This window comes from Trichosurus vulpecula, chromosome 3 (assembly GCF_011100635.1).
Source record: "Trichosurus vulpecula isolate mTriVul1 chromosome 3, mTriVul1.pri, whole genome shotgun sequence".
Lineage (NCBI taxonomy): Eukaryota > Metazoa > Chordata > Mammalia > Diprotodontia > Phalangeridae > Trichosurus > Trichosurus vulpecula.
In genome coordinates this window covers 145,079,041-145,104,604 of record NC_050575.1, presented here as the reverse complement: position 1 = coordinate 145,104,604, position 25,564 = coordinate 145,079,041, and the positions used below count along the sequence as shown (strand labels likewise).

At 39.4% G+C, this 25,564-nt stretch overlaps 1 protein-coding gene across 1 annotated transcript in view; it reads left to right on the top strand.

Annotated features, from left to right (window-relative positions):
• Positions 1-21,671, top strand: part of ABCC12 (ATP binding cassette subfamily C member 12) — an 80,976-nt gene extending 59,305 nt beyond the window's left edge. The window contains exons 23-29 of the mRNA XM_036751849.1: positions 7,930-8,019; positions 8,108-8,297; positions 8,793-8,952; positions 19,459-19,537; positions 20,275-20,388; positions 21,315-21,479; positions 21,585-21,671. Coding sequence (XP_036607744.1) covers positions 7,930-8,019; positions 8,108-8,297; positions 8,793-8,952; positions 19,459-19,537; positions 20,275-20,388; positions 21,315-21,479; positions 21,585-21,671 — 885 coding nt within the window. The remainder of the gene's footprint in view (positions 1-7,929; positions 8,020-8,107; positions 8,298-8,792; positions 8,953-19,458; positions 19,538-20,274; positions 20,389-21,314; positions 21,480-21,584) is intronic.
• Positions 21,672-25,564: the final 3,893 nt, after the last annotated feature.

Genomic DNA, 25,564 nt, shown 5'->3' with positions numbered 1-25,564 from the left:
GTATACTCTTCTTCTCAGATATCTCCATTATGAGAAATTGTAAAATACCATCTTCCTCATTTTCACTAGTATATGCCTTCCTTCTTTTTACTCTCTTAACACCAGACCTTCCATTTGTTTTTCTTTGCAGAAATCTTTGCAGAAACCTTTGTAATTTTTGCAGACAATGACACTTTGAAGGGACACGTGTCTTTTCTTCTGAAGTAAGCACTTCATTATAATTAGCCTCTTATAATTGTTTGAATGTATCTGCCTTTCAAAGTTTCTTTTGTCTTTCATGTTTTTATTTCAAAGATTCTACTCTGCACTGATCTTTTCATCAAGTATACTTACAAGTCTTCTTTTATTAAGGGCCTATTTTTCCCCTTGTAGTTTCTCAGGATAAGTTATACTTGGATTATAAAGCCTTTATATCTTGCTATTTGGAATGACATATTCCAAGAGCAGCTAGGTAATGCAGTGGATAAAAGGTTGGGCCTCAAGCCGTGAAGCCTCACTTTCTTAAGTACAAACCTGGCCTCAGACACTAGCTGTGTAACCCTAGGCACGTCACTTAACTCTGTTTGCCTCAGTTTCCTCATCTGTAAAATGATCTGGAGAAGGAAATGGCAAACCACTCCAGTGTCTTTGCCAAGAAAACCCCAAATGGGGTCACAAAGAGTTAGACAACAAAGAGTCAGAAACAATAAGAACACAAATTCCAAAAGCACCTCTCCTTTTATAGCAGTTGCTGCCAAGTCTTCTTCGTTGTCCTAACTGATTTATTGGTACATAAATTCTTTCTTTTCCGGCTATTTTTAGTTTAGAAGCTCTGGATTTTGACAATGATATTCTTGGGCGGGGGGTTAGTTTGGGGTTTCTTTCAGGGAGTGACTAGTGTATTCATTCTAGTTTCACTTTGCCCGCTGGTTCTAATAGATTTGGGCAGTTTTGTTACATCTTGAAATGTGGCATCCAGGTTCTTTGTTTGGTTATGGTTTTCAGGGAGTCTGATAATTCTTAAATTATCTCTCTTGTCAGGTTTTCCAGGTCAGATGTTTTTGATGTAGACACATAATACATTTCAATTTTCTCACTCTTTAAACTTTGTATTAATATTTCTTATCTCATAGAGTTTGGGGGTTATATTTGCTCCATTCTATTTTTCATGGAGTCCACTATTTGGATGAGGTTTTCCACTTCTGTTCTAAGTTATTTATTCTCCTTCAAACCTTTTCCTTAAGAGGTTTAATTTCATTTCTAATTTTGTTTTTGGCTCTTGCTTAATTTCTTCCAGCCACTCATGGAGAAATTGTAGCCAAAACATTCTTTTCTCTAAAGCTCTACTTGTATTTACTGGGAAAGAATTTAATTTAGAAAGGCCAAGGTCACCCACTGCATCCTTAGCCATGGCCAGTTGTCTTGACTCTTGTCTTGCCACTGAACTTGCAAGACCCTGGAGGAGTGAATGAGATAGACAACTCTGCACAGCCCAGCCTCACTTAAATCAAATTCACCTGCAAGTCAAGACATCAACATCATGATGTCATTGGTCCTCTTTGAGAATGAAGGTCAAACAAGAATTTTGGAGTTACATTCTTTTTGGTTTGTCTCTTGGGCTTCTCAACATACTATTTTTTCAATGTATTCTGAGTTTTCTACATACATACATACATGCATACATACATACACACACACACACACACACACACACACACACACACATATATAGCTTCAGTCCTAGAGGTTGGAACTTTGTGCTACCCTTTTACATGGGGTGGGCAGACTTTGGTACTATCTCCTCTATAGCCTGGGCATCATAATTAAGGTCTAGATGAGGTAGCTGGAACTAGGTGCCATGCTCTGTCATAACCTCTGGCTTCTTCCCCTATCTCCTGGTGTCACAACATGGGTGTTAGCCTTTATTCTTTCTCTTTCATCTGTCTTACACTATCACCAATTTGGGAGTTACTCTTTCTCCTGGTGTGGCCCTGGTAGGACCAAATCAGAGACTGAGTTGGTCTCAAGCATCTTGAAAAGTTTCCCGGCAAAGAGGTGCCCAAGTACTGCATTGGCTGTGGCTCTCACAGGAGTTCTGGTCTCTTGGAGACCCCCCCTCCCCTCTTCTGGTGACTGCCCTGGCACAGCACTGGCCCTGGGGTTTCAAGGTAATGCTGGCTTGAAGCCTTTTATAGTGCTTCTAGGTGCATGTACACAACTGGGCCCTGTCTCTCTCTTTAGTAACTTACTGATTGCTTCTATGCCTCTCTGCTGCTCCTATAAGCTTGGGCTGAGATCCCCCTTGGCTTCTGGTCCTCTTTACCTGAGATTCATTCTGACTTATGCTTCCCTCACCATGTCTCCTCTCTGAATGCCTGCAGGCTTACGGTTGTCTTCTTGTGAAATCCTGGACTAGATGGAGGAGCAGCTAGTAAGGTGTTTCTCTTTGGTCTTCTTGATTATTGTATCATCAAATGTCCTTTTAGAATATTGCTGGATGTGAGATAACTGGATCCCTTTAGGAACTTTTATGCCATCTTAACAAGTTTAAAATGGACAATAACTTGGGCCCAGGATTGAACGTGAGGAAGAGAACAGGCTAGGTTGCCTAGGAAACTGCAAAGTTCTTTTAACAACTCCAAATGTCTCTCTGCATAGGAAACGGTAGGTAAGGGGGGAGCAGCCAGGTGACACAATAGATGTAAGTGCTGGGCCTAAAGTCAGGAAGACTCATTTTCCTGAGTTCAAATCTGGCCTCAGATGCTTACTAGCTGAGTGATCCTGGGCAAGTCACTTAACTCAATTTGCCTCAGTTTCCTCATCTGTAAAATGATCTGGAGAAGGAAATGGCAAACCACTCCAGTATCTTTGCCAAGACAATTTCAAATGGGGTCATGAAGAGTCAGATATAATTGAAATGACTGAACAATAACAACAAAAATGAGGGTAAGTAAAATACAACTTATTACAAGCAAGAAATTACAAAAGAAAACTGTAATGTCATCAAAGAAACATAAGTAAAAAAACGGGCTATTCACATGGCGAGAGAATGGAAATAAAGGATAACTAGTGTTCTTTATTAGTATCTTTACAATGTCAGAAAAAGTGGAGAAGGCACCCAGCATGTCTGGAGGAATTTCTGAGATGAGCTCACAACATATGGACGAGTGTGGTACTATACAGCAGCGGTGTCAAACTCGCATAGAAATGGATCCCTGCGGGCCAATTATTGAGTTAGAAAACCACAAATTAACATTATGTCATATTGCATTTTTATTTATTTTGTTAAACATTTCCAAATGACATTTTAATCTGGTTCAAGCACACACTTGCCATCTCTGTTCTACAGGATGGTCAAGTATGAGTGAATAGGGGTCTGTATCATTGGAGATCAAGCAAAAATTTGTAAGATCATGAATCCCCTTGAGTATTTGCTGAGAGAACTAAGAACAATGAGTAAAAGTTGCAGAGAAACTTATTTAGGCTTGACAGAATCTGAGGCCAGCACATTCCTGAGGAAATGTGTTAGAGGATTTGAAGATGGATTGGTTACTCTCTGCCCCAAGAATATTTCAGGTAACAACATTAGGAACCTAGACCAAGGAAATCACTACGTAACGATACAGTTCTGGGTTCACGTTTCAGAAGCTGTTGAGTACCCAAGCTGCTCTCTCACTTGTACCTGAAACTTTTCATTTGTATTGTGACCATAAGAATGTGACCATTCCCTTCATTCCTGGAGTTAAACAAAGAAATTGCTCCTTTCTGTCATTATCTTAATATTTCCTCAGTGGAAGGATGGGAAGAGATAATGTAAACAAGACTAGTTATCTGTCTTGAGCAGATTTCACCAAGAAAAGCCTTTTTGTTGTCCATCTCATCATCTATCTTTCCAAGGGGATTTTCCCAGTGTTTGGAAAGGGCTTTAGAGAAAAACAGTATTTCTTGATGTTTTCCATTTTACTATAAATTTTTTTTAAATATGCTTTCATGTTACATACCATTGTGAATTAGTTTGTGCCTTATCTCCATATGAGTCTCTATGTTTCAAGAGGGCCACCAGGGCTGTTTTGATTACATTTTCTCTCTATCCCCCATCACTACACTCTGCACACAAAAGGTGCTTAGTGAATATTTGATGAATAAAGCAGGTAAGAAAACATAGCTTTTAAGTCATCCAGTTAGAGGCCATAGCTGAAGCAATAGAAGTGAATGTCCTCTTTAAAGGAGAAATTGTTGGGGGGAAAAGAATAGGAAGTTAAGGACTAGCCAGTGGGAGAAACTCATAGTTAGAATGGAGAAGGAAGAAGACAGTGAAAGAAACACAGAACAGTTGAAGGAGAATGAGACTAGTGTACTGTCCTATGTTGTTAGCATAGGAGTAAAACATATGGAGAATTTAAAGGAGAGGATGGTTAACAGCATCAAATGCTACTGAGCAGCTAGGGAGAATGAGGATGGAGAAAAGACCTTGGTTTGGGTAAAAGCTTCTTGAGACTCTTAGACCAGAGCTATTAGGATAAAAGCCAGTCTAAAGAGATGACAAGGGTTTAGGGTAGTTAGGAAATGAAAGAAAAAATGTCTAAGAATTACAACACTTTCAAGCTTGGATAGAAATGTACTAACTTATTTCAGGCCCTAAATGTGCATTCATAGACCCAGTATGGATGGATTGAAAGGGTTAGGTTACAGTGTTTAACTGTTCAACCTGGTTCAATATCAGAAACTGGTAGCATTTTATCAGGGGAAATGACATTAAAGAAAGAGGCATTACCGTGTGCCTTGCTGCTGCACTCCAAGGACATTGGGACCTTTCCATCTCACTTGTACCTGAAACTTTTCATTTGTGTGGTCTCCTCCCTAAGAATGTGAGCTCCTTGAGACTAGGGACTGTCTTATTTTTCAAAATTTGTATTCCCAGCACTTCGCACAGTGCTTTGTACATAATAAGGGCTTAGTACTTTTATTGTTCTTCATCCAGTCAACCTACTTGGTGGGGAATTGCCTTCACAGAGGATACTGTGGGTCAGGACAGAGCCTTGGTGTATGCAAGGTACTTACCATGTTTAGTACTTAGAGCAGGCTGCTCTGCACTGACTTTGGAATTGAAGTATCTGAGGCTTCATTTGCCCTGGGAGACCTTCTCTCACTTACTCTATAAGGTTGGTCCCACAGTTATAGTTGTTTTGAGAAGTCTTAAGCCTATCCATGACTGATGTGTTAGGTAACTTTTGTCCTACTCTACTAAGTCTCCTTTGGCTTTTTTAATGGCTTACATATTTCTTTTTTATTTTTTAATTTAAAAAAATTTTCCATTGGACTTTTTTATAGGAAATTGTCATAAGACCATAGATTTATGGTTGGAAAGAACATTAGAAAAAAACCTATTCTAATCCCCTTACTTTAAAGAAGAGGAAACTAAGGTCTAAAAAGGGAAAATTATTTGCACAAAGTAATTTAGGTATTAAGTTTATGGACGGGAATTGTACTTGCAATTTAATTGGTTCAGGGAGTTCTCAGTGAGTCATTTCCTTTACCAATGCAGGTTGGTACCTTCTATGCAACTTGTCAAGTCAGTCAACAAGCATTCATTAAACCATTTAATATTGTGCTAAGCACCGGAGATACAAAAAAAAGGCAAAAACAGGCCCCACCATCAAGAAATTCATATTCTAAAAGGGGAAACTACACATGAATAACAAGGTAAACTAAAGATATATGACAGAGTAGAATGAAAAGCAACCTGGGAGGCAAAGGCATTAACAGCTGGCTGGATTGGGAAAGGTGACATTCGAGCTGAGTCTTGAAAGCCAAGGAAAGAGGCAGAGGTAAGGTGATAGAACATTCCAGATGTGGGAGACAGTCAGTGCTATGTCTGAAGAACTGCTAGGAGGCCAGTGTTGCTGGATCATGAAACATAAAAGAAGGAATAAAATACAAAAAAACTTGTAAAGGTCAGAAAGGACCAGGTTATCAGGAGCTTTAAATGTCAAATAAAGAAGATTAGATGTCATCCTGGAGGCAACAGGGAGCCACTAGAACTCACTGAGCCAAGGGAGTTACAGACCTACATGCTATAAAGTAGCTCAAAAGAAATATGAGATGTGCAAACTTTGAGAATCCACCCCAAATGTTCACACGGACTATTTATGCCCAACCTGTGGTAGAGCATTCTGAGCTCATATTGGTCTGATCAGTCACAACTGGATGCACTATAACTTGACTCTAATGTAGTGATATAATTTTGTTCCTTTTGGAGCATAAAGGACAATAACCAACCACCAATAATACAGAACAACCTTTAGAAAAATCACCTTGGCAGCCAAGTGGCAGATAGGTTGGAGTGGGAAGAGACTTGATGTAGGAGGACCAGTTAGAAGGACATTGCAATGATCCAGATGAGAAGTATTGAGACCTAGAATGAAGGCTGTGGCTGAGACAGTTGAAAGGAGGGAATATATACAACAGTTACTATGAAGGAAGATGAGACAATGTGGCTGTGTGGGGTAAGAATGAGGAGTCAAGAATGGGACCCCAAGTTATAAGCCCTAGAGACCGGTAGGATGGTGGTGCTTTCAACAGTAAAAGGGAAGTTTGGCAGAAGGGAGGTTACTGATGGAAGGGACAGATATAATGAGTTCTGTTTTGGACATGTTGAGTTTGCAATTCCTATGGAATATTCAGTTCAAGTTGTCCAAAAGGCAATAAGTGATGTAGGACTGTTGCTCAGAAGAGAGGCTAGGGCTGGATATATCAACTACTTAAAGGCTTTATACTCTTTTTTTTAAAAACTAGGACATTTATTCATTTCCAGTCCTGCAGTATCTTTCCTATTTGCCACAACTTTTCCGAGGTCATTGAAATCACATTTGTTCCATAATCAGTTATTTCTTTTAAAACCCTGAGATGTAGTTTAACCAGGCCTGGAGACTAGAACTTCAGTAATGGCAGCTGAGTATTACCTTACTGAATTCAACCTGTTAGCCATGTTTATGCTTCTTCTTTAGTCCAAAGATCAATGAAAAAAGAATTAAATACTAGTAAAAACTATTAGTTATGTTTCCTTTCCATCATCTCTATTAGTTTACTCATCTGTAAAATGAATGGATTGGGCCACAGCATCTGCTGTTGTCTTTCAGTGATATTTTTTTTAAAAGTCATAACTATAAATAGGAATACTAAACTCCAATTTAAATCAGAATTCACTAATTTCTCTTCCTATAAAGAAATGTACCATACTGTCTGGTATGGTAAGTCAAACTCACATTCTTGATGGTGAGGTATCAGGAAGACTTTGAGTTGGGAGGAGGTGGAGTAGGGGGATAGGAAGTAGAACAGGAGAAAGGGAGAGAGATTATAATTTAGTGGAAACCTGAGCCATAATCCTGGTCCTGCCACTAATTTACTATGGGACCTTGTGCAGATCACCTTTCTAAGCCTCTGTTTTCCCATGTAAAATGGAGGAGGGAGGAGGTTGGTTTAAATTATCTATGAGGTCCTTTCTTGTGGCTGTAATATTCTCTGAGAGGACATAGAATTATTTCAGGTGGGATTCAGTGAAGTAGCACACCACCAGGTGGGAACAAGGAGCTGGTACCCAGCATGGGCTCACAGAAGAGTTCCACTTCATCACAGTTCCAGAGAACTGGAATGAAGAAAGCTGTGTGTGATCAAATGGTGGTGGAGTGGGATGATTCCAGCCATCTGGAGTGCCAGTGAAAAAAATGTAATTACCATTTATTTCTAGATACAAAGGAAGTGTTTAAAGGGAAAACATCACAACAAGAATATCTTAACTCCTGGGAGCTGGTCTGAAAATGTAGTTCTCATTATTTTGGCTTCTCAGAAGCATAGCTATAGTAATAATACATTTATTGCCCTAAAAAGTGACCAAAGTCACTGAAATTAGGAAATAATCTGCTAATTGTGACAATTTGTCCCTTTCAATAGTTAAGTGGACTCCTACAAGTCTGTGTAAGAACAGGTACAGAGACACAAGCCAAATTTACCTCTGTGGAACTACTAAGGGAATATATCTCGGTAAGAAATCATTCTAATGAGTGCTCAAGTCAGACCATTTGCACCTTTGTCCAATGTTTACTAGTTGGTTAATTATTTTGCATCCTAGACCTGCATTCCTGAGTCTACTGACCCCTTCAGATCAGTGAGTTGTCCCAAAGAGTGGCCAAAACGAGGGGAAATCACATTCAAAGATTACCAAATGAAATACCGGGAAAATACCCCTCTTGTCCTCAATGGGTTAAATCTGAATATCCAAAGTGGACAGACCATTGGCATCGTTGGAAGGACTGGTTCTGGTGAGATAAATCATGGTTTTTGTTTACTTCTTGTCTATTCTGCTTGAGTTTGGCTGTGTTAATGCTGTAACTACGGAGAGCGGTGTGTGTTGGCACTCTCTGTATACATATACATATAAATTATATAAATACATACAAATACACACATATTTTATATATATACACATACACACACATGAAATGCCAACAGATATACCAGTGTCCGAAGTTATAGCATATGTATGTGAATGTCTATATATTTACTCCTCTCAGGTAAATTAATGTTAGAGACTATCTTAGTACATAGAGCTTAGAAGAAATGCCTGTTCATTATCCCAGCATGAATAGCTCACAACTTAATTGTTTTAGGGCTTCTGACTGCATCCCGTGGACTAGTAACTGATTTCTGCCCCTGATGCTATACCAAGGCACCATTTTTAAAACCACTCTCTTCCTTAAATGTTTAAATATGATGGGAATCCAACTATCTGCTTTGTAACTTTTTCTCTTCCCCAGGAAAATCTTCATTGGGAATGGCCTTGTTTCGACTAGTAGAGCCAACTGCTGGCACAATTTTCATTGATCATGTTGACATCTGCACCATTGGTTTGGAAGATCTCAGAACCAAGCTCTCTGTGATCCCCCAGGATCCTGTCCTGTTTGTAGGTACAGTAAGGTAGCTGTTTTTATCATTGCACGTTCATATTCTCAGATAGTGAAACCAGACTGGCCAGGAACTTATCAGGTCCCCCAGTGTAGGGAGAAACTGTCTGAAAGGAGGCACCATTTCAGTGCCAGTCAGGAGAACTGCTGGTAACTGTCTTTTAGTGAATCACCAGTAGATATGGCATAATTTCCTAGGAAGGACCAAATCCTACAAACCGCATAGAGTCAGCTAGACATTGCCGATAGCTGATCCAGGGAAAACAATCATTAAACCCACCCCACTGTATCCCTCTCAACCCAACATTGGGGTAAAATAAGAGAAAACAGAGGCAAAACTGTTTTGACTAGTACAGTGAATGCTATTATTACTTAGTAATTACTATTGACAAATAATTCATTCCCAGGGATAAAGAAGCTGACCTCTTTGAGAAGTGATTTATTTTTTTAAGCTTACTTCAGGTACCATTTAGTATGTTGGAACGATAATGAGCTGTATGGCACCGGAGAGGACTTGATTCAGGATTATTCCCTGACTGAAGTAATGCTTTCCTTTTACAAATCACCTGTGCTCTGTGTGTGTGTATATATTTATATACATATATATATGTATATATAATAATTGTATGTGTCTAGATATTTACATGTTGTCTCCATTAGGATGGTCCTTGAGATTAGGTGCTATGTACATGGGTTTTTCTTCTTTTTTTTTTGGTGGGAGCAGATTTTATTATGTCATTGGTGCTTAGCACAATGTCTAGTGCATGTTGTCGTTCAGTTATTTAGTCATGTCTAACTCTTCATGACCCCATGGACCATAGCATGCCAGGCCCTTTTATCCTCCATGACTTCTTAAAGTCTGCCTAAGTTCATATTTGTTGTTTCCATATTATCATCTATCCATCCTATCCTTTGCTGTCCCCTTTTCCTTTTGCTTTGAATCTTTCCCAACATAAGAGTCTTTTCCAATGAGTCCCATCTTCTCATTATACGGCCAAAGTATTTATTTTCAGCTTGAGTATTGATCTTCCAGTAAAAAAATCTGAATTAATGTCTCTACATTTTGACTGATTTGATCTCCTTGCTGTCCAAGGGACTCTCAAAAGTCTTCTCCAGCACTACAATTCAAAAGCAGCAATTCTGTGGCATTCAGCTTTCCTTATAGTCCAACTCTCACAGCCATAAATTGCTACTGGAAAAACCATAGCTTTGTCTATATAGACCTTTACTGGCAAGTTGATGTTTCTGCTTTTCAGTAGGCTGTCCAGATTTGCCATAGCCTTCCTCCCAAGGAACAAACATCTTGGCTACAGTTACCAACTGCAGTGATCTTTGAGGCCAAGAATAGAAAATCTGACATTTCTTTTCCCTCTATTTGCCAGAAAGTGAGGGGATCAGTTGCTAAGACCTTGCATTTGTTTATGTTTCTTTTTAGATTTTTTTATTTGATATTTTTTAGTTTCCAGCATTGATTTCCACAAGATTTTGAGTTACAAATTTTCTCCCCATTTCTACCCTCCCTCCACTCCAAGATGGCATATATTCTGATTGCCCCATTCCCCAGTCAGCCCTCCCTTCTACCACCCCCCTTTCTCTCCCCCACCCCAATCCCTTTTCCCCTTACTTTCTTGTAGGGCAAGATAGTTTTCTATGCCCCAGTGCCTGTATATCTTATTTCCTCATTGAATGCAAAACAACCTTTTTAAATTAAGCATCTGCTTTTAAAACTTTGAGTTCCAAATTCTCTCCCCTCTTCCCTCTCCACCCACTCTCCCTAAGAAGGCAAGCAATTCAACATAGACCACACATTTATCATTATGCAAAACACTCCCATAAATAGTCATGCTGTGAAAGACTATATTTCCCTCCCTCCTATCCTGTCCCCCTTTATTCAATTTTCCCCTTGACCCTGTCCATTTTCAAAAGTGTTTTCTTTTGATTACTTCTTCCCCCTATCTGCCCTCCCTTCTATTGTCCCCCTTTTTATCCCTTTCACCCTACTTTCATGTGGGGTAAGATACCCAATTGAGTGTGTATGGTATTCCCTGCTCAAGTCAAATCTGATGAGAGCAAGATTCACTCATTCCCCCTCACCTGCCCCCTCTTCCCTTCCAAGGAACTACTTTTTCTTGCCACTTTTAGGTGAGATAATTTACCCCATTCTATCTCTCTTTTTCTCCCTCTCTTAATATATTCCTCTCTCATCCCTTAATTTGATTTTATTTTTTTAGATATCATCCCTTCATATTCAACTCATCCTGTGCCCTCTGTCTACGTATATGTATATTCCCTTCGACTACCTAAATATTGAGAAAGGTCTCGTGAATTACACATATCATCTTTCCACGTAGGAATGTAAGCAAAACAGTTCAACTTTAGTAAATCCCTTATGATTTCTCTTCCTTGTTTACTTTTTCTTGCTTTTCTTGATTTTTGTGTTTGAAAGTCAAATTTTCCATTCAGCTCTGTTCTTTTCACTGAGAAAGTTTGAAAGTCCTCATTTTATTGAAAGTCCATATTTTGGGGCAGAGCCAAGATGGCAGCTGGAAAGCAGGGACTTGCATAAGCTCCCCCATGGGTTCCTCCAAACGCCTATAAAAATGGCTTTGAACAAATTCTAGAGCTGCAGAAGCCATGAAATAACAGAGGGAAGCAGGGCTCCAGCCCAGGAAAGCCTGGATGGTTGTAGGGAAGGGTCTATCACAAGGAGCTAGGAGCAGAACAGAGCACAGCGTGGGCCGTGCCAAGACCAACCAGACCGGGAGCTGGGCAGAACAGGCCACAGGGCCCTGAATCATTGAGCTATGGCAGTTACTAGACTTCTCAATCCACAAATGCCAAAGACAACAGAGAAGGCTAGTAGGGAGAATTGCTAGAATAGAGTGAAAGGAGTTTGCAGTAGGCCACTACCTCGGGGGCGGTGGAGGTGGTGCACCTCTGGGGTTGCTTCCAGCTGCAGTTGCTTCTGGCCCTAGGCCTACCCTGTGGGAGGAATTAAGTGGCAGATCAGAGCAGGAGTGCAGAGCCTACTTGGATCTGAGTTGCGGTCCAGGTTGGTGGTTCTTGGGGAAGGAGGAGCGCTGGTGTGGCAGAGCCTGCTGTGTAGAAGTAGCTCTGAAAACAGCAGCAAGAGGCCGATAAAGCTTGGGACAAAGTACTCTCTACTCTACAAGCAGTCATAACCAGACAAAAAGCTCAAGGGTCAAGTAGTTGGCTGGGAACATGAACAGGCAGTGAAAACGAACTCAGATTCAGACTCAGACTTTGGAATCTTTTTTTTTTGGTGACAAAGAAGACCAAAACATACAGCCAGAAGAAGTCAACAAAGTCAAAGAGCCTACATCAAAAGCCTCCAAGAAAAATTTGAATTGTTATCAGGCCATGGAAGAGCTCGAAAAGGATTTGGAAAAGCAAGTAAGAGAAGTAGAGGAAAAATTGGGAAGAGAAATGAGAGTGATGTGAGAAAACCATGAAAAACAAGTCAACGACTTGCTAGAGGAGACCCAAAAAATACTGAAGAAAATAACACCTTAAAAAAAAGACTAACCCAAATGGCAAAAGAGCTCCAAAAAGCCAATGAGGAGAAGAATGCCTTGAAAGGCAGAATTAGCCAAATTGAAAAGGAGGTCCAAAAGACCACTGAAGAAAATACCACCTTAAAAATTAGATTGGAGCAAGTGGAAGCTAATGACTTTATGAGAAATCAAGATATTATAAAACAGAAACAAAGGAATGAAAAAATGGAAGACAATGTGAAATATCTCATTGGAAAAATCACTAACCTGGAGAATAGATCCAGGAGACATAATTTAGGAATTATTGGACTACCTGAAAGTCATGATCAAAAAAAAGAGCCTAGACATCATCTTTCAAGAAATTATCAAGGAGAACTGCCCTGATATTCTAGAACCAGAGGGTAAAATGCAAATTGAAAGAATCCACCGATCACCTCCTGAAAAAGACCCCAAAAAAGAAAATTCCTAGGAATACTGTCACCAAATTCTAGAGCTCCCAGATCAAGGAGAAAAAATTGCAAGCAGCCAGAAAGAAACAATTTGAGTACTGTGGAAACACAATCAGGATAACACAAGGTGTAGCAGCTTCTACATTAAGGGATCAAAGGGCTTGGAGTATGATATTCCAGAGGTCAAAGGAGTTGGGATTGAAACCAAGAATCACCTACCCAGCAAAACTGAGTATCATGCTCCAAGGCAAAATATGGATTTTCAATAAAATAGAGGACTTTTAAGGTTTCTCAGTGAAAAGACCAGAGCTGAATAGAAAATTTGACTTTCCAGCACAAGAATCAAAAGAAGTATGAAAAGGTAAACAAGAAAGAGAAATCATAAGGGACTTACTAAAGTTGAACTGTTTTGCTTACATTTCTACATGGAAAGATGATGTGTGTAATTCATGAGACCTTTCTCAATATTAGGGTAGTCGAAGGGAATATACATATACATAGACAGAGGGCACAGGATGAGTTGAATATGAAGGGATGATATCTAAAAAAATAAAATCAAATTAAGGGATGAGAGAGGAATATATTAAGAGAGGGAGAAAAAGAGAGATAGAATGGGGTAAATTATCTCACCTAAAAGTGGCAAGAAAAAGTAGTTCCTTGGAAGGGAAGAGGGGGCAGGTGAGGGGGAATGAGTGAATCTTGCTCTCATCAGATTTGACTTGAGGAGGGAATACCATACACACTCAATTGGGTATCTTACTCCACATGAAAGTAGGGCGAAAGGGATAAAAAAGGGGGACAATAGAAGGGAGGGCAGATAGGGGGAAGAAGTAATCAAAAGAAAACACTTTTGAAAATGGACAGGGTCAAGGGGAAAATTGAATAAAGGGGGACAGTATAGGAGGGAGGGAAATATAGTCTTTCACAGCATGACTATTTATGGGAGTGTTTTGCATAATGATAAATGTGTGGTCTATGTTGAATTGCTTGCCTTCTTAGGGAGAGTGGGTGGAGAGGGAAGAGGGGAGAGAATTTGGAACTCAAAGTTTTAAAAGCAGATGCTTAATTTAAAAAGGTTGTTTTGCATTCAATGAGGAAATAAGATATACAGGCACTGAGACATAGAAATCTATCTTGCCCTACAAGAAAGTAAGGGGAAAAGGGATTGGGGTGGGGGAGAGAAAGGGGGGTGGTAGAAGGGAGGGCTGACTGGGGAATGGGGCAATCAGAATATATGCCATCTTGGAGTGGAGGGAGGGTAGAAATGGGGAGAAAATTTGTAACTCAAAATCTTGTGGAAATCAATGCTGAAAACTAAAAAACTAAAAAGTCCATATTTTTCCTTGGAGCATGATACTCAGTTTTGCTGGGTAGGTGATTCTTCGTTTTAATCTTAGCTCCATTGACCTCCGAAATATCATATTCCAAGTCCTTTGATCCCTTAATGTTGAAGCTGCTAGATCTTGTGTTATCCTGATTGTGTTTCCACAATACTCAAATTGTTTCTTTCTGGCTGCTTGCAATATTTTCTCCTTGATCTGGGAGCTCTGGAATTTGGCAACAATATTCCTAGGAATTTTCTTTTTGGGACCTTTTTCAAGAGGCAATTGGTGGATTCCTTCAATTTGTATTTTACCCTCTGGTTCTAGAATATCAGGGCAGTTCTCCTTGACAATTTCTTGAAAGATGATGTCTAGGCTCTTTTTTCGACCATGGCTTTCAGATAGTCCAATAATTTTTAACTTATGTCTCCTGCATCTATTTTCCAGGTTAGTGATTTTTCCAATGAGATATTTCACATTGTCTTCCATTTTTTCATTCCTTTGTTTCTGTTTTATAATATCTTGATTTCTCATAAAGTCATTAGCTTCCACTTGCTCCAATCTAATTTTTAAGGTGGTATTTTCTTCAGTGGTCTTTTGGACCTCCTTTTCAATTTGGCTAATTCTGCCTTTCAAGGCATTCTTCTCCTCATTGGCTTTTTGGAGCTCTTTTGCCATTTGGGTTAGTCTTTTTTTTAAGGTGTTATTTTCTTCAGTATTTTTTTGGGTCTCCTTTAGCAATGCATTGACTTGTTTTTCATGATTTTCTTGCATCACTCTCATTTCTCTTCCCACCTTTTCCTTTACTTCTCTTACTTGCTTTTCCAAGTCCTTTTTGAGCTCTTCCGTGGCCTGATACCTATTCATATTTTTCTTGGAGGCTTTTGATGTAGGCTCTTTGACTTTGTTGACTTCTGGCTGTATGTTTTAGTCTTCTTTGTCACCAAAAAAAAAAAAGATTCCAAAGTCTGAGTCTGAATCTGAGTTTGTTTTCCCTGCCTGTTCATGTTCCCAGCCAACTACTTGACCCTTGAGCTTTTTGTCTGGGTATGACTGCTTGTAGAGTAGAGAGTACTTTGTCCCAAGCTTTATCGGCCTCTTGCTGCTGTTTTCAGAGCTACTTCTACACAGCAGGCTCTGCCACACCAGCGCTCCTCCTTCCCCAAGAACCACCAACCTGGACCGCAACTCAGATCCAAGTAGGCTCTGCACTCCTGCTCTGATCTGCCACTTAATTCCTCCCACCAGGTGGGCCTCGGGCAGAAGCAACTGCAGCTGGAAGCAACCCCAGAGGTGCACCACTTCCGCACCCCCAGGGCGGTGGCCAACTGCAAACTCCTTTCACTCTGTTCTAGCAGTTCTACTCACTAGCTTTCTCTGTTGTCTTTGGCATTTGTGGATTGAGAGGTCTAGTAACTGCCATAGCTCAATGATTCAGGGCCTTGTGGCCTCTTCTGCCCTGCTCCCAGTCTGGTTGGTCCTGGTGTAGCCCACGCTGGGGTGTGCTCTGTTCTGCTCCCAGCTCCTTGTGATAGACCCTTCCCTGCAATCATCCAGGCTTTCCTGGGCTGGAGCCTTGCTTCCCTCTGTTATTTCATGGCTTCTGCAGCTCTAGAATTTGTTCAGAGCCATTTTTTATAGGTGTTCGGAGGGACCTTGGGGTAGAGCTCACACAAATCCCTCGCTTTCCAGCCGCCCTCTTGGCTCCACTTCCTGTTTGTTTTTTTATATTAAGCTTCAAGCCAGCTTTTAGACTCTCCTTTTTTGCTCTCATCAAGAGGCTTCTTAATTCCTTTACACTTTCTGCCACCAGAGTGATATCATCTGCATAATAGAGTTTTACTGATATTTCTCCCAGCAACCTTAATTCTCCCGGCCTGGCTGGCTGATGTATTCTGCATATAAGTTAAAGTGATAATATATAACCTTGTTGAACCCCCTTTCCAATCTTAAACCAATCAATGGTTCCATGTTTTGTTCTAACTGTTGCTTCTTGACCTGCATACAGTTTCCTCAGGAGACAGATAAGATCATCTGCTATTCCCATTGCTTTGAGGACTTGCCACATTTTGTTATGATTTACACAGTCAATGGCTTTAGTGTAGTCAGTGAAGCAGAAATAGATTTTTTTCTGGAACTTCCTTACTTTCTCCATAATCCAGTGAGTTTGGCAATTTGGTCACCAGTTCCTCTGCCTCTTTGAAAACCATCCTGCTCTTCTGGTAATTCTCAGTTTACAAATTGCTGAAGCCTAGCTTAAAGAATCTTAAGCATAACCTTGCTGGCATGTGAAATGGGGGCAATTATTCAGTAATTGGAACATTCCTTGACATTGTCCTTCTTTAGGATTCAGACATAAACTGATGTTTTCCCAATCAGTGGCTACTGTTGTGTTTTCCAAATTTGCTGGCACCATTTTAATAGCTTCTTCTTTTAGGGTTTTACATAGCTCAGCTAGAATTCCATCACCTCCATTTACCTTATTGTTAGCAATGCTTCCTAAGGCCCCCTTGACTTTATTCTGGTCTGGTTCTAGATCAGTAACCATACCATCTTTGTTATTGGTGATGTTAAGATCTTTCTTGGATAGTTATTTTGTGTTTGCTACCTCTTCTTAATCTCTTATTCTGTTAAATCATTATCTTTTGTCTTTTATCTTGCCTTTTTTCACATGAAACTGTTTCTTGTGAAACAAGAAACATCTCTATTTTTTTTTCAAAGAGATCTTGTCTTTCCCATTCTATTATTTTCCTCTATTTCATTGCATTGCTCATTTCAGAAAACCTCTTTTATCCTTGCTATTCTTTGGAATTTTGCATTCAGTTCAGTATATTGTTCCCTTTCTCCTCTACCTTTCATTTTCCTTCTTTTCTCATCTATTTATAAAGCCTCTTCAGACAGCCATTTTGCTTTCTTGTTCTTTTTCTTTGGAATATTTTTTGTTACTGCCTCCTGTACAATATTGTGAACCTCTTTCCATAATTCTTTAGGTACGATCTACCACATCTAATCCCTTAAAATGATTCATCACTTCCATTTCATATTTATAAGGGATGTTGTTTAAGCCGTATCTATACGGTCTGATGGTTTTCTCTACTTCGTTCAATTTAAGTCTGAATTTTGCAATAAGAAGCCAATGCATACTAAGGGCTTATTAAATACTTGTTGACTGACTGAATTAATTCAGTGAATCATCAGTCACACGTTGATGATAGCATGAAATGGTATATACGTAAAGTGTTTTTTTAACTGAAACACTAGGTAACAGTGAACCCCTATGATGACAGAGATCATGCCTCCACATTCTTTCATGACAAAATTACTAGACTGGAAGGTTAGGGAGATGCCTTGGACAGGATATTCAGATTTCATTAAAACATGTATCAAAGTTTCTCATGATATCTTTATGTACAAGATGTATCTTTATGTACACATATGTATCCTCATATGTGACTGTTAATAGTAGTTTGGAGAATTAACAAATAGCTGAATAACTGGCCCCAAATGTGGTCTTTAATGAGTTGATGTCTAACTGTAAAGAGGTCCTAGTATCTTTATGTATCTTTATGTACACATATGTATCCTCATATGTGATTGTTAATAGTAGTTTGGAGAATTAACAAATAGCTGAATAACTGGCCCCAAATGTGGTCTTTAATGAGTTGATGTCTAACTGTAAAGAGGTCCTAGTAGAGTGCTGTAGGGAACTGGGCTTGGTTATATTCTGTTCAATATTTTTGCCTATGACTTACATGACAGCATAGATTGCATGCTTATCAAGTTTATGGATGCCATGACATTGTGAGAGACAACTAATATACCAAATAACAGAACTGAGATCTAAAAAGACCTTGACAGATTGGAATGAAATGTTCATCTAACAAGGATAAGATAGATGTAACTAGATAATAACTAGCTTTATATGTCATACATTTAATTTTGCAAAGCATTTTATATACATTATCTCATTTCTTCCTCTCAACAACCTCTTAAAGAGGAAAAAAACCCTACTTTGCAGATGAGAAAACTGAGTCTCAGAGAGCTTCAACTACTTGTCCATGGTCACTCAGGTTACAGGCAGAATTCAAACTGAGGCCTTCTTGCTTCCAAATTGAGTTCTCTAAGACTGTTAGGTGACAGTTCACTGGGAAAAGGATGTGTGTGTGTGTGTGTGAGCACATGTGTGCACAGGTACATGTGTGTGCATGCATGTGATCACTATGAATCAAAAGCAAGATGACAACAAGAAAAAAAATTTTAAATCCTAATGTTCAGTGTAAGGAAAGTGTTAAGTCCATGTATTCTACTCTGGTAAAAATACTTATAAAGAAGTTTTTTCACCTTTGAGACCTACATTTTAAAAGAGATATTGATAAACTAGGACACATTCAGAAGAAGATGACCAGGATGGTGAGGGCTCTGGAAACCATCACATATGAGGAAAGGACTGAAGGAACTTAAGCTATGAAGAAGAGAAGTCTGAAGGATGGTTATGTTCATTATCTTTAAATATGTGAAGAGCTGTCATGTAGAAAAAATGCAATGGGATTAAGAAGAATCTCTCTGCACAACAGAACTAGAATCAATGGGTGGAAGTTATAAGGAGGCAAGCTTTCAGCTTAGTATGAAAAAGAATTCTAAAAATCAGAACTGTCCAGCAATAGAATGATATGACATATGAAGCACTGAGTGTCCTGTCATGGGAGGTATATAAGCAGAGGCTAGATGATTACTTGTTTTGGATCATATAGCTAGAGAAAGAAGGGGTCTCAGAGGCCAACATAGTCCAACCTTTTTATTTTACAGACAAGTAAACTGAGACCCAGAGAGATTAAATGACTTATTCAAGGTCCCACAAGTAGTAAGTGTCAGAATCAGGATTTGAACCCAGATTGTGTGGCTCCAGAGTTAACATTTTTTTTTCTACTGTACCACAATGAAGTAGAGAGGAATTCTAGAATTTGAGTAGGAAGTTTGACTAGATGAATCCTAGGGTTCCTTCCAACTATTTAATTCTGGGATTCACCAAAGAGCCTTTATGAGGTCTGTTTTATTGCTTGGTTGTGATACATCAATCTAGCATTGCTTTAGGCTAATCAGTCTAATATCGATCAATTCATTTATATCTTTTTTGTTGCCAAAATGTAGAGAGCCACATTTAAATGCACCTATAAAATAAAATAAATGTTCAGCCTTTCATTGTAGCACAATAAGTTTTTTCTTATTTTATTAGGTTTAATTTGGATCCTTTTGAGAGCCGCACAGATGAGGAACTCTGGCAGGTCCTGGAGAGAACTTTCATGAAAGATACAGTATGTTTCTAGGCAATGGCATTTTTTTCTAAAAACTGTATCACTTCTCGCCATCTCTTTCTCCACAGATACCCAGTCCAGGATTGTGCTGATTTTTTTTTTGCTTTTATTATAGTTAGTTAATTCAGTACAATCTGCAGAGACTGGCATGCCTATGGGAATGCAGCCAGTCTTAGTAGCTCCGACTGGAGACAGCAGGTGTGAGACCACATCAGGGACCTCTGCTTCTCAGAGGGGTTTTCTTCTACTCTTGGTTCCAAGATGGGCATTTCCATTGGCTACTTGCCTTTGCTAATCAGGATTATTTCTGGGGCAACCATTTTGACTTAAATGGGCTATTCAAATGGAATAATGAAAGCCTTCCTCTGCTAACCTCAATTGCTAGGGGCTTTCCCTACCCACCCTAGTTGTGAACACACAATTGCTGCAAGTCATTCCCAATAGCGTATGAGTTCTCTAGAATTGTGGATGAGTCATTAGCTCTTTTAGTTGGGCTAACTATGGGGGCATATGAATCACACAACAATTTTGAATTATTAATGTCTAGTTACTCCCTGATCTTTTTTCTTATGCATGTTTGAAATATTTAAATAATTGTTGTGTGGCATCTCCTTTTCCTCTGTGTTCAGTAAAATAAAGCATACTCATGAATGCAGCCAAGGCAGCAATCAATAAGCACCAACTATGACAATTGTGTAGATCATCATTGTAAATGTGACATTTACCACGTTTTATAGATAATGAAACTCCCAGAGAAATTACAGGCAGAAGTCACAGCAAACGGAGAAAACTTCTCAGTAGGGGAACGGCAACTGCTTTGTATGGCAAGAGCGCTTCTTCGTAATTCAAAAGTAAGGAAACAGCATGGAAAATTGGTCGGATTTTGTATATTTCTAACAGGGCTGCTAAAGACAGGAGTTATAGCAGCATGCTTGCCTTTTGGCAGAGACAGAACAATTGGACCACTTTAAAACTGAGCACAGGCTTCTGAAACAAGGTGTCAGTGGGTGAGTAGGAGGGATGAATTGACAAAGGCACCATTTTCCCTTGAACCTCCTCTCAGAAGCTCAGCTTATATGTCCTTTCTATTCCTCCAAGTGGTTCAGGTTTAAAATCCTTCTCTCATCTTGTACCTCTGTTTCCTGAAAAGTTGGAGGCGTAGTAAACAGTGTTCCAAGGGGTTATGAGAGATTTATAATGTAGACTTACTTTTCTTAGGAACCTGGCTATACTGGGTTATTGAAGATATTGCTATTGATTTCAAAGACCCTATTTTTCCAACCCACTTTGGCATTTCTGTGACAACAATTCACATTTCTATAGAATGTTAAGGTTGACAAAGCACTTTAATGTCCGTTAATTCCTTGTTCATTAAAATAATCCTGTGGAAGAGGCAGGACAAATATCATCATCATCATCATCATCATTTTACAGAAGAGGAAGTTGAAAAAGATGATGAAGTAACTTGCCCACAGCAGAACTGGGATCTGAATCCAAATTTCCTGACTCCAGGTTCAGTGTTCTTTCCATTACTCTGTGCCACCTAGTTGTTGATATAGACATATTAAATAATAGAATTGTGGCTGATGCCAATACATTGCTTCTTCTTGCCCATTTGTATGATTAGAATAAGACATTTTACAAGGAAGTTATATGACTTGAAGAATCCATACAAATACTACATTCCCCCAAGAGTCATCTAAACAAAAACACTGGCCTTTTCCTTCCAGGATTCAGTTGGTATAGAATGATTTTAGCATGTACCTTTCCTCAACAGATTGTTCTCCTCGATGAAGCCACTGCTTCAATGGATTCTAAAACAGATGCCCTGGTCCAGAGCACCATCAAAGAAGCCTTCAAGGGCTGCACTGTTTTAACCATTGCCCATCGTTTAAACACAGTCCTAAACTGTGACCGTGTCCTAGTCATGGACAGTGGGAAGGTAAAGAAAGTCCTGTCTTGATTCATTTACCTGGAAACATTATTAAATCCTGGCTTCATGTGGGAGATTTTCCTAATATTTTGGTCCTTGTTCTCTGACTTTCAGGTGGTTGAGTTTGACTTGCCAGAGGTTCTTGCTGAGAAACCAGATTCTGCATTTGCAACATTAATAGCTGCAGAAAAAGAAGTCTGATAGTAAAGAGCACGCTGTGGGTCCCCATCATGTGATGTTAGGGAAGGATGATAATGTGTGAAATGAGTAGGTAATGAAGTTAATTCAAGAGCCCAGTGTCCAGGAACGCTTATCATTGTGACTTTCGTGGGAATAGGGCTTGACACGCAGAAAGCACGCAGCCCCACAGGGAACTGACTGTGATGGGATGGAAACTGCCTGGCCCTCCAATGTCTCCTCACCTCATGTTGGGTTTGAAGTTGGTAATGGACTATGGACAGAAGCAGACAGAGCTGGTAGATTCATACACTGCCCCTCATCTACTAAAATTCCAACTCTTTGTCCCTACTAATTCAATCTTATTTCCTGAAAACAGAAATGCCATTTTTTCTGGAAGAACATGTTGATAGGAAATAGAATGGGGAGGCACCTGGATATAGGGATTTTACAGGTTTCCTTACAGTACCATCAGAGGAAAACAGTGTGTGTTCTATTTAAGCTCCAATTCACTTTTATCTTGACTATGTAGCATGCAATAACTACACAGATCTGTAGCATGAAAGACTGATTGCAGTGTTTGTTAAAAAATGAAATCATACTGTATACTCCATTTGATCTATTAGAATAACCAGGAAAACAAAATGTTGGAGTTTATATATAATTGATATTTTTATATCTTCTTTATTTGGTCATTAAAATGCACTAGAAAATTAAACTACCTTGAAATGTTTGCTTCACAATTATTTTCCTGAGGATAGTCGAACTTCTGTAGTATCTGCTTTCATAGAACCTTACTGGTTTCTTCCTTCACTCAATAACTTAAGTGATGTTTTCCTAATAAAGAATTTTCTTTATGACTTCAAGGTTCCTTGGAGCTGTGACAGACACGTTAAAAATGCCCTCCAAGTAGACCAGGGAGTGACCAGTTCTAATTCATTGTGATATTTAAAAAGAAATAGCAAATCTAAAATGTTCTTTTGCAATATTTGCCAGTGGCAGCTTATTTTTTCCTTTTTTATGAGCAGCCTATTGATAGTTACAGCAGTTTCTCATATATGGTCATGCTATGGTGATTTAATGTTGCTTATTACATTAATTCCTGTGATGTGAAGGGAAATTTGATGTCTTGAAGATTCTCCTTTTAGCCACATCTAACTTTTATCTTATTGTACTGAATACTAGAGGAGTGTGTTTTCATCAGCAAAAGATTTACACCGAGTTCAATCAAAGCTGAAAATGACAAAGCTGGGGAGGCTCAATTCAAATGCAGCTCATGCCAAGGAAAATGTTTCTCCTCCAAGCTCTGAATCTTCAAGGTGAAAGGACATAATGTACCTTTAAATGGTCCACTGCACAGGGAACAACTTTCTCCCTTGGTTTTTAGTCTTGATTTTGAGGTCAAAACACTAATGTAAGTTCAGACTATAGAGGTTACAAGTTTAGGCCAATTACAGTCAGTCAACTTGATAGAAATACCCAGCAACTCCTATCATTCAATAAGCAAGAAATCCTGGTTGTACATTGTCAGGGGGAATTCCATTCTCTTCAGCCAAATGTAGGTCAACTTGAGACCATTTTTATTTTCTTCCACCTTGGTGCCAGAAGAGCAACTGGACCATGATTTTCAGGAGGTGCCTCCATCAAGTCAATGGTCATCTGAGCCCCTATCCATTCTCTTGGACTCAGTTTCTTCTGTAACTGTTTTAAAAAATGACCTGCTATACAAAACATTTTACTTTCTCACTCCCAGTGAACCACTACCTAGACCACTACCTAGAGGAGAAACTCAATTCATATCCTTTCCCAGTGGATTGTCTTTGTTATTTATGGTTCTTAGGCAAGGGTATTGTCAAGGTCTTATTACTGACTGCGCGGGTTCTATGACCTCCAATAAACTATTTTCTGTCAAGGACTCAGCTATTGCTGTTCTTGTAACACAAGCATCACTGCTTAGCCCTTTGCTGTATTCAATTCCTAAGACCTCAAGCAGCTTATGGAATTACCTAACATAGGAGACCTCTCAGGGACACAAATAACACAGAGGAACCCAAACACAGACATGCAAGAGACTCATCTGAACTGTCCACCCCCTCCCCAGCGCCACAACACAATACACACACCCTTGCCTCTTTTTGCTTTTCCCATATTATAATTCAGCTCCATGATCATATATATGGTGTATCTTAGAGGCCTGGATGATGTCTAATTTTGCAAGCTGCCTCAGAAGGAAACCCTCATTAGGGACAGTGGCAGTAGTTGCTACCTACCTCCCAACTCAGCTTCCTGGCCTTCGTGATTGTAGTAACAAGTATGTGCAGCTCCTTGCCAGGTCAGCTAAGTTCATTTGGTATATGGAACACAGCAATACTAGGATAACTGCAGACCATCAACACTACACTCTGTTCTGTGAAGGTCCATGTCGAGGAGGATTGTGTGTGATGAGACCCAAGATCCCTCCAGGCCCTCAAGGAATTATGAGATTTGGATTCTGAATTACAAGGGTAAGGTATTCTTTCAGGCTCCCATTGAAACAAAGGAGGAATACTTTCTTATATGTTTACCTAGTTTCTCAAATTTGTCCTGTAATTTAGAGAAATTAATTGGAAGAAGGAAAGTCCATCACTCACAACAATGTGTGGAGGTAAGAAACACAAATTCGGAGATGTCACAGTTAGCCTTGGTGAGTAGGGAGCAGAAAGCTCTTTCCCTGGCAGCAGACATTAGTATTTAGGGTGCCTAGGGTGCCATGCAGGGCACTGAAAAAATGCTATTCTTCATTTTAGAGAGAATGAGTCTCTGACAAAGGGGAATCATTTATCTCCTCTGTCAGAGTCTTAGGGCCCTTTAAAAATATTTCTCCTGCTCTCTGTGCCTCCTCTGGAAGATCAAAAGAACTCCCAAAGTTTTATTCTTACCACTGAAGCAAATAGATCTAAAACTGGCTCAGAGTTGTTAATAAAAATAGGAAATGCTATTTTCTATGAGATGGAATCCTTTTGGCCAGTGACATGATTTAAAGGTATTTGAAATATCGCAGTTCAGGTTGAGGTCAGATGACCAAAGAAATTATTCTCTTCTTGTCCTTTGTGGAAGACCATGTTTGAGGGAAGTTAAAGCAGTGGCTCAAAACTTAAAAGATGAGCTGATTGCCATGGATAGGGTCTGACTTGTCTTTATGTCATGAAAGGTCCTTTGTCTGCAGCTGAACAGCTTTCACCTCAGGCTGAGAGAGAATCAAAAGGCCACCATGAAACCCATGGCTGGCTCACATTTTAGCATAAAACTGTATGAGAGCCAAAGAACAGAGACCACTATAACAGCTTTCTCCAGTTCTGGATCCTCTCTGGTTGTCATGAACTGAAACCAGAGAAATCTAAATACATGGTTGGGTTTTATTTGTGATTTACTTTTAGAAAACACTGCTCAATCTGTGAATTGATTGACATCAGGTCAAGAAAGATATCTTAGGAAGAATGACAATCTCAAAGTTGGACACTCTAAACTATGATTCTGTTACATATATTGGATACAGTAAGGATATTAATTGAGAAAGAGTAGCTGAAAACTTGCCATGTGCTTTTTCTGCCTGAACCTAAACGTGGTTGGTATTTGGTCTTGGACACAATTATGAAAGAATGGCTTGCAAGAGAAACTATACATGTTAGTTGGGAAGAACCAACAGGTTAACAAAAGGGTTTGCCCAAGGCAAAGCTGAGGGAGTGGACAATCGCTACCCAACAAAGCCATCTGAGCTGTGGGAAAATGAAAAAAAAAACTGAGATAATATGATCCTTCAACTTCTCCCTACTGCCATCCCTCTACCCATCAACACATATACCTGGACATCCCAAAATGGAAATTTCATTTAAAAAATGCAATGTCTGGCTTGCCAACTTTCAGCTACACAAAACTCA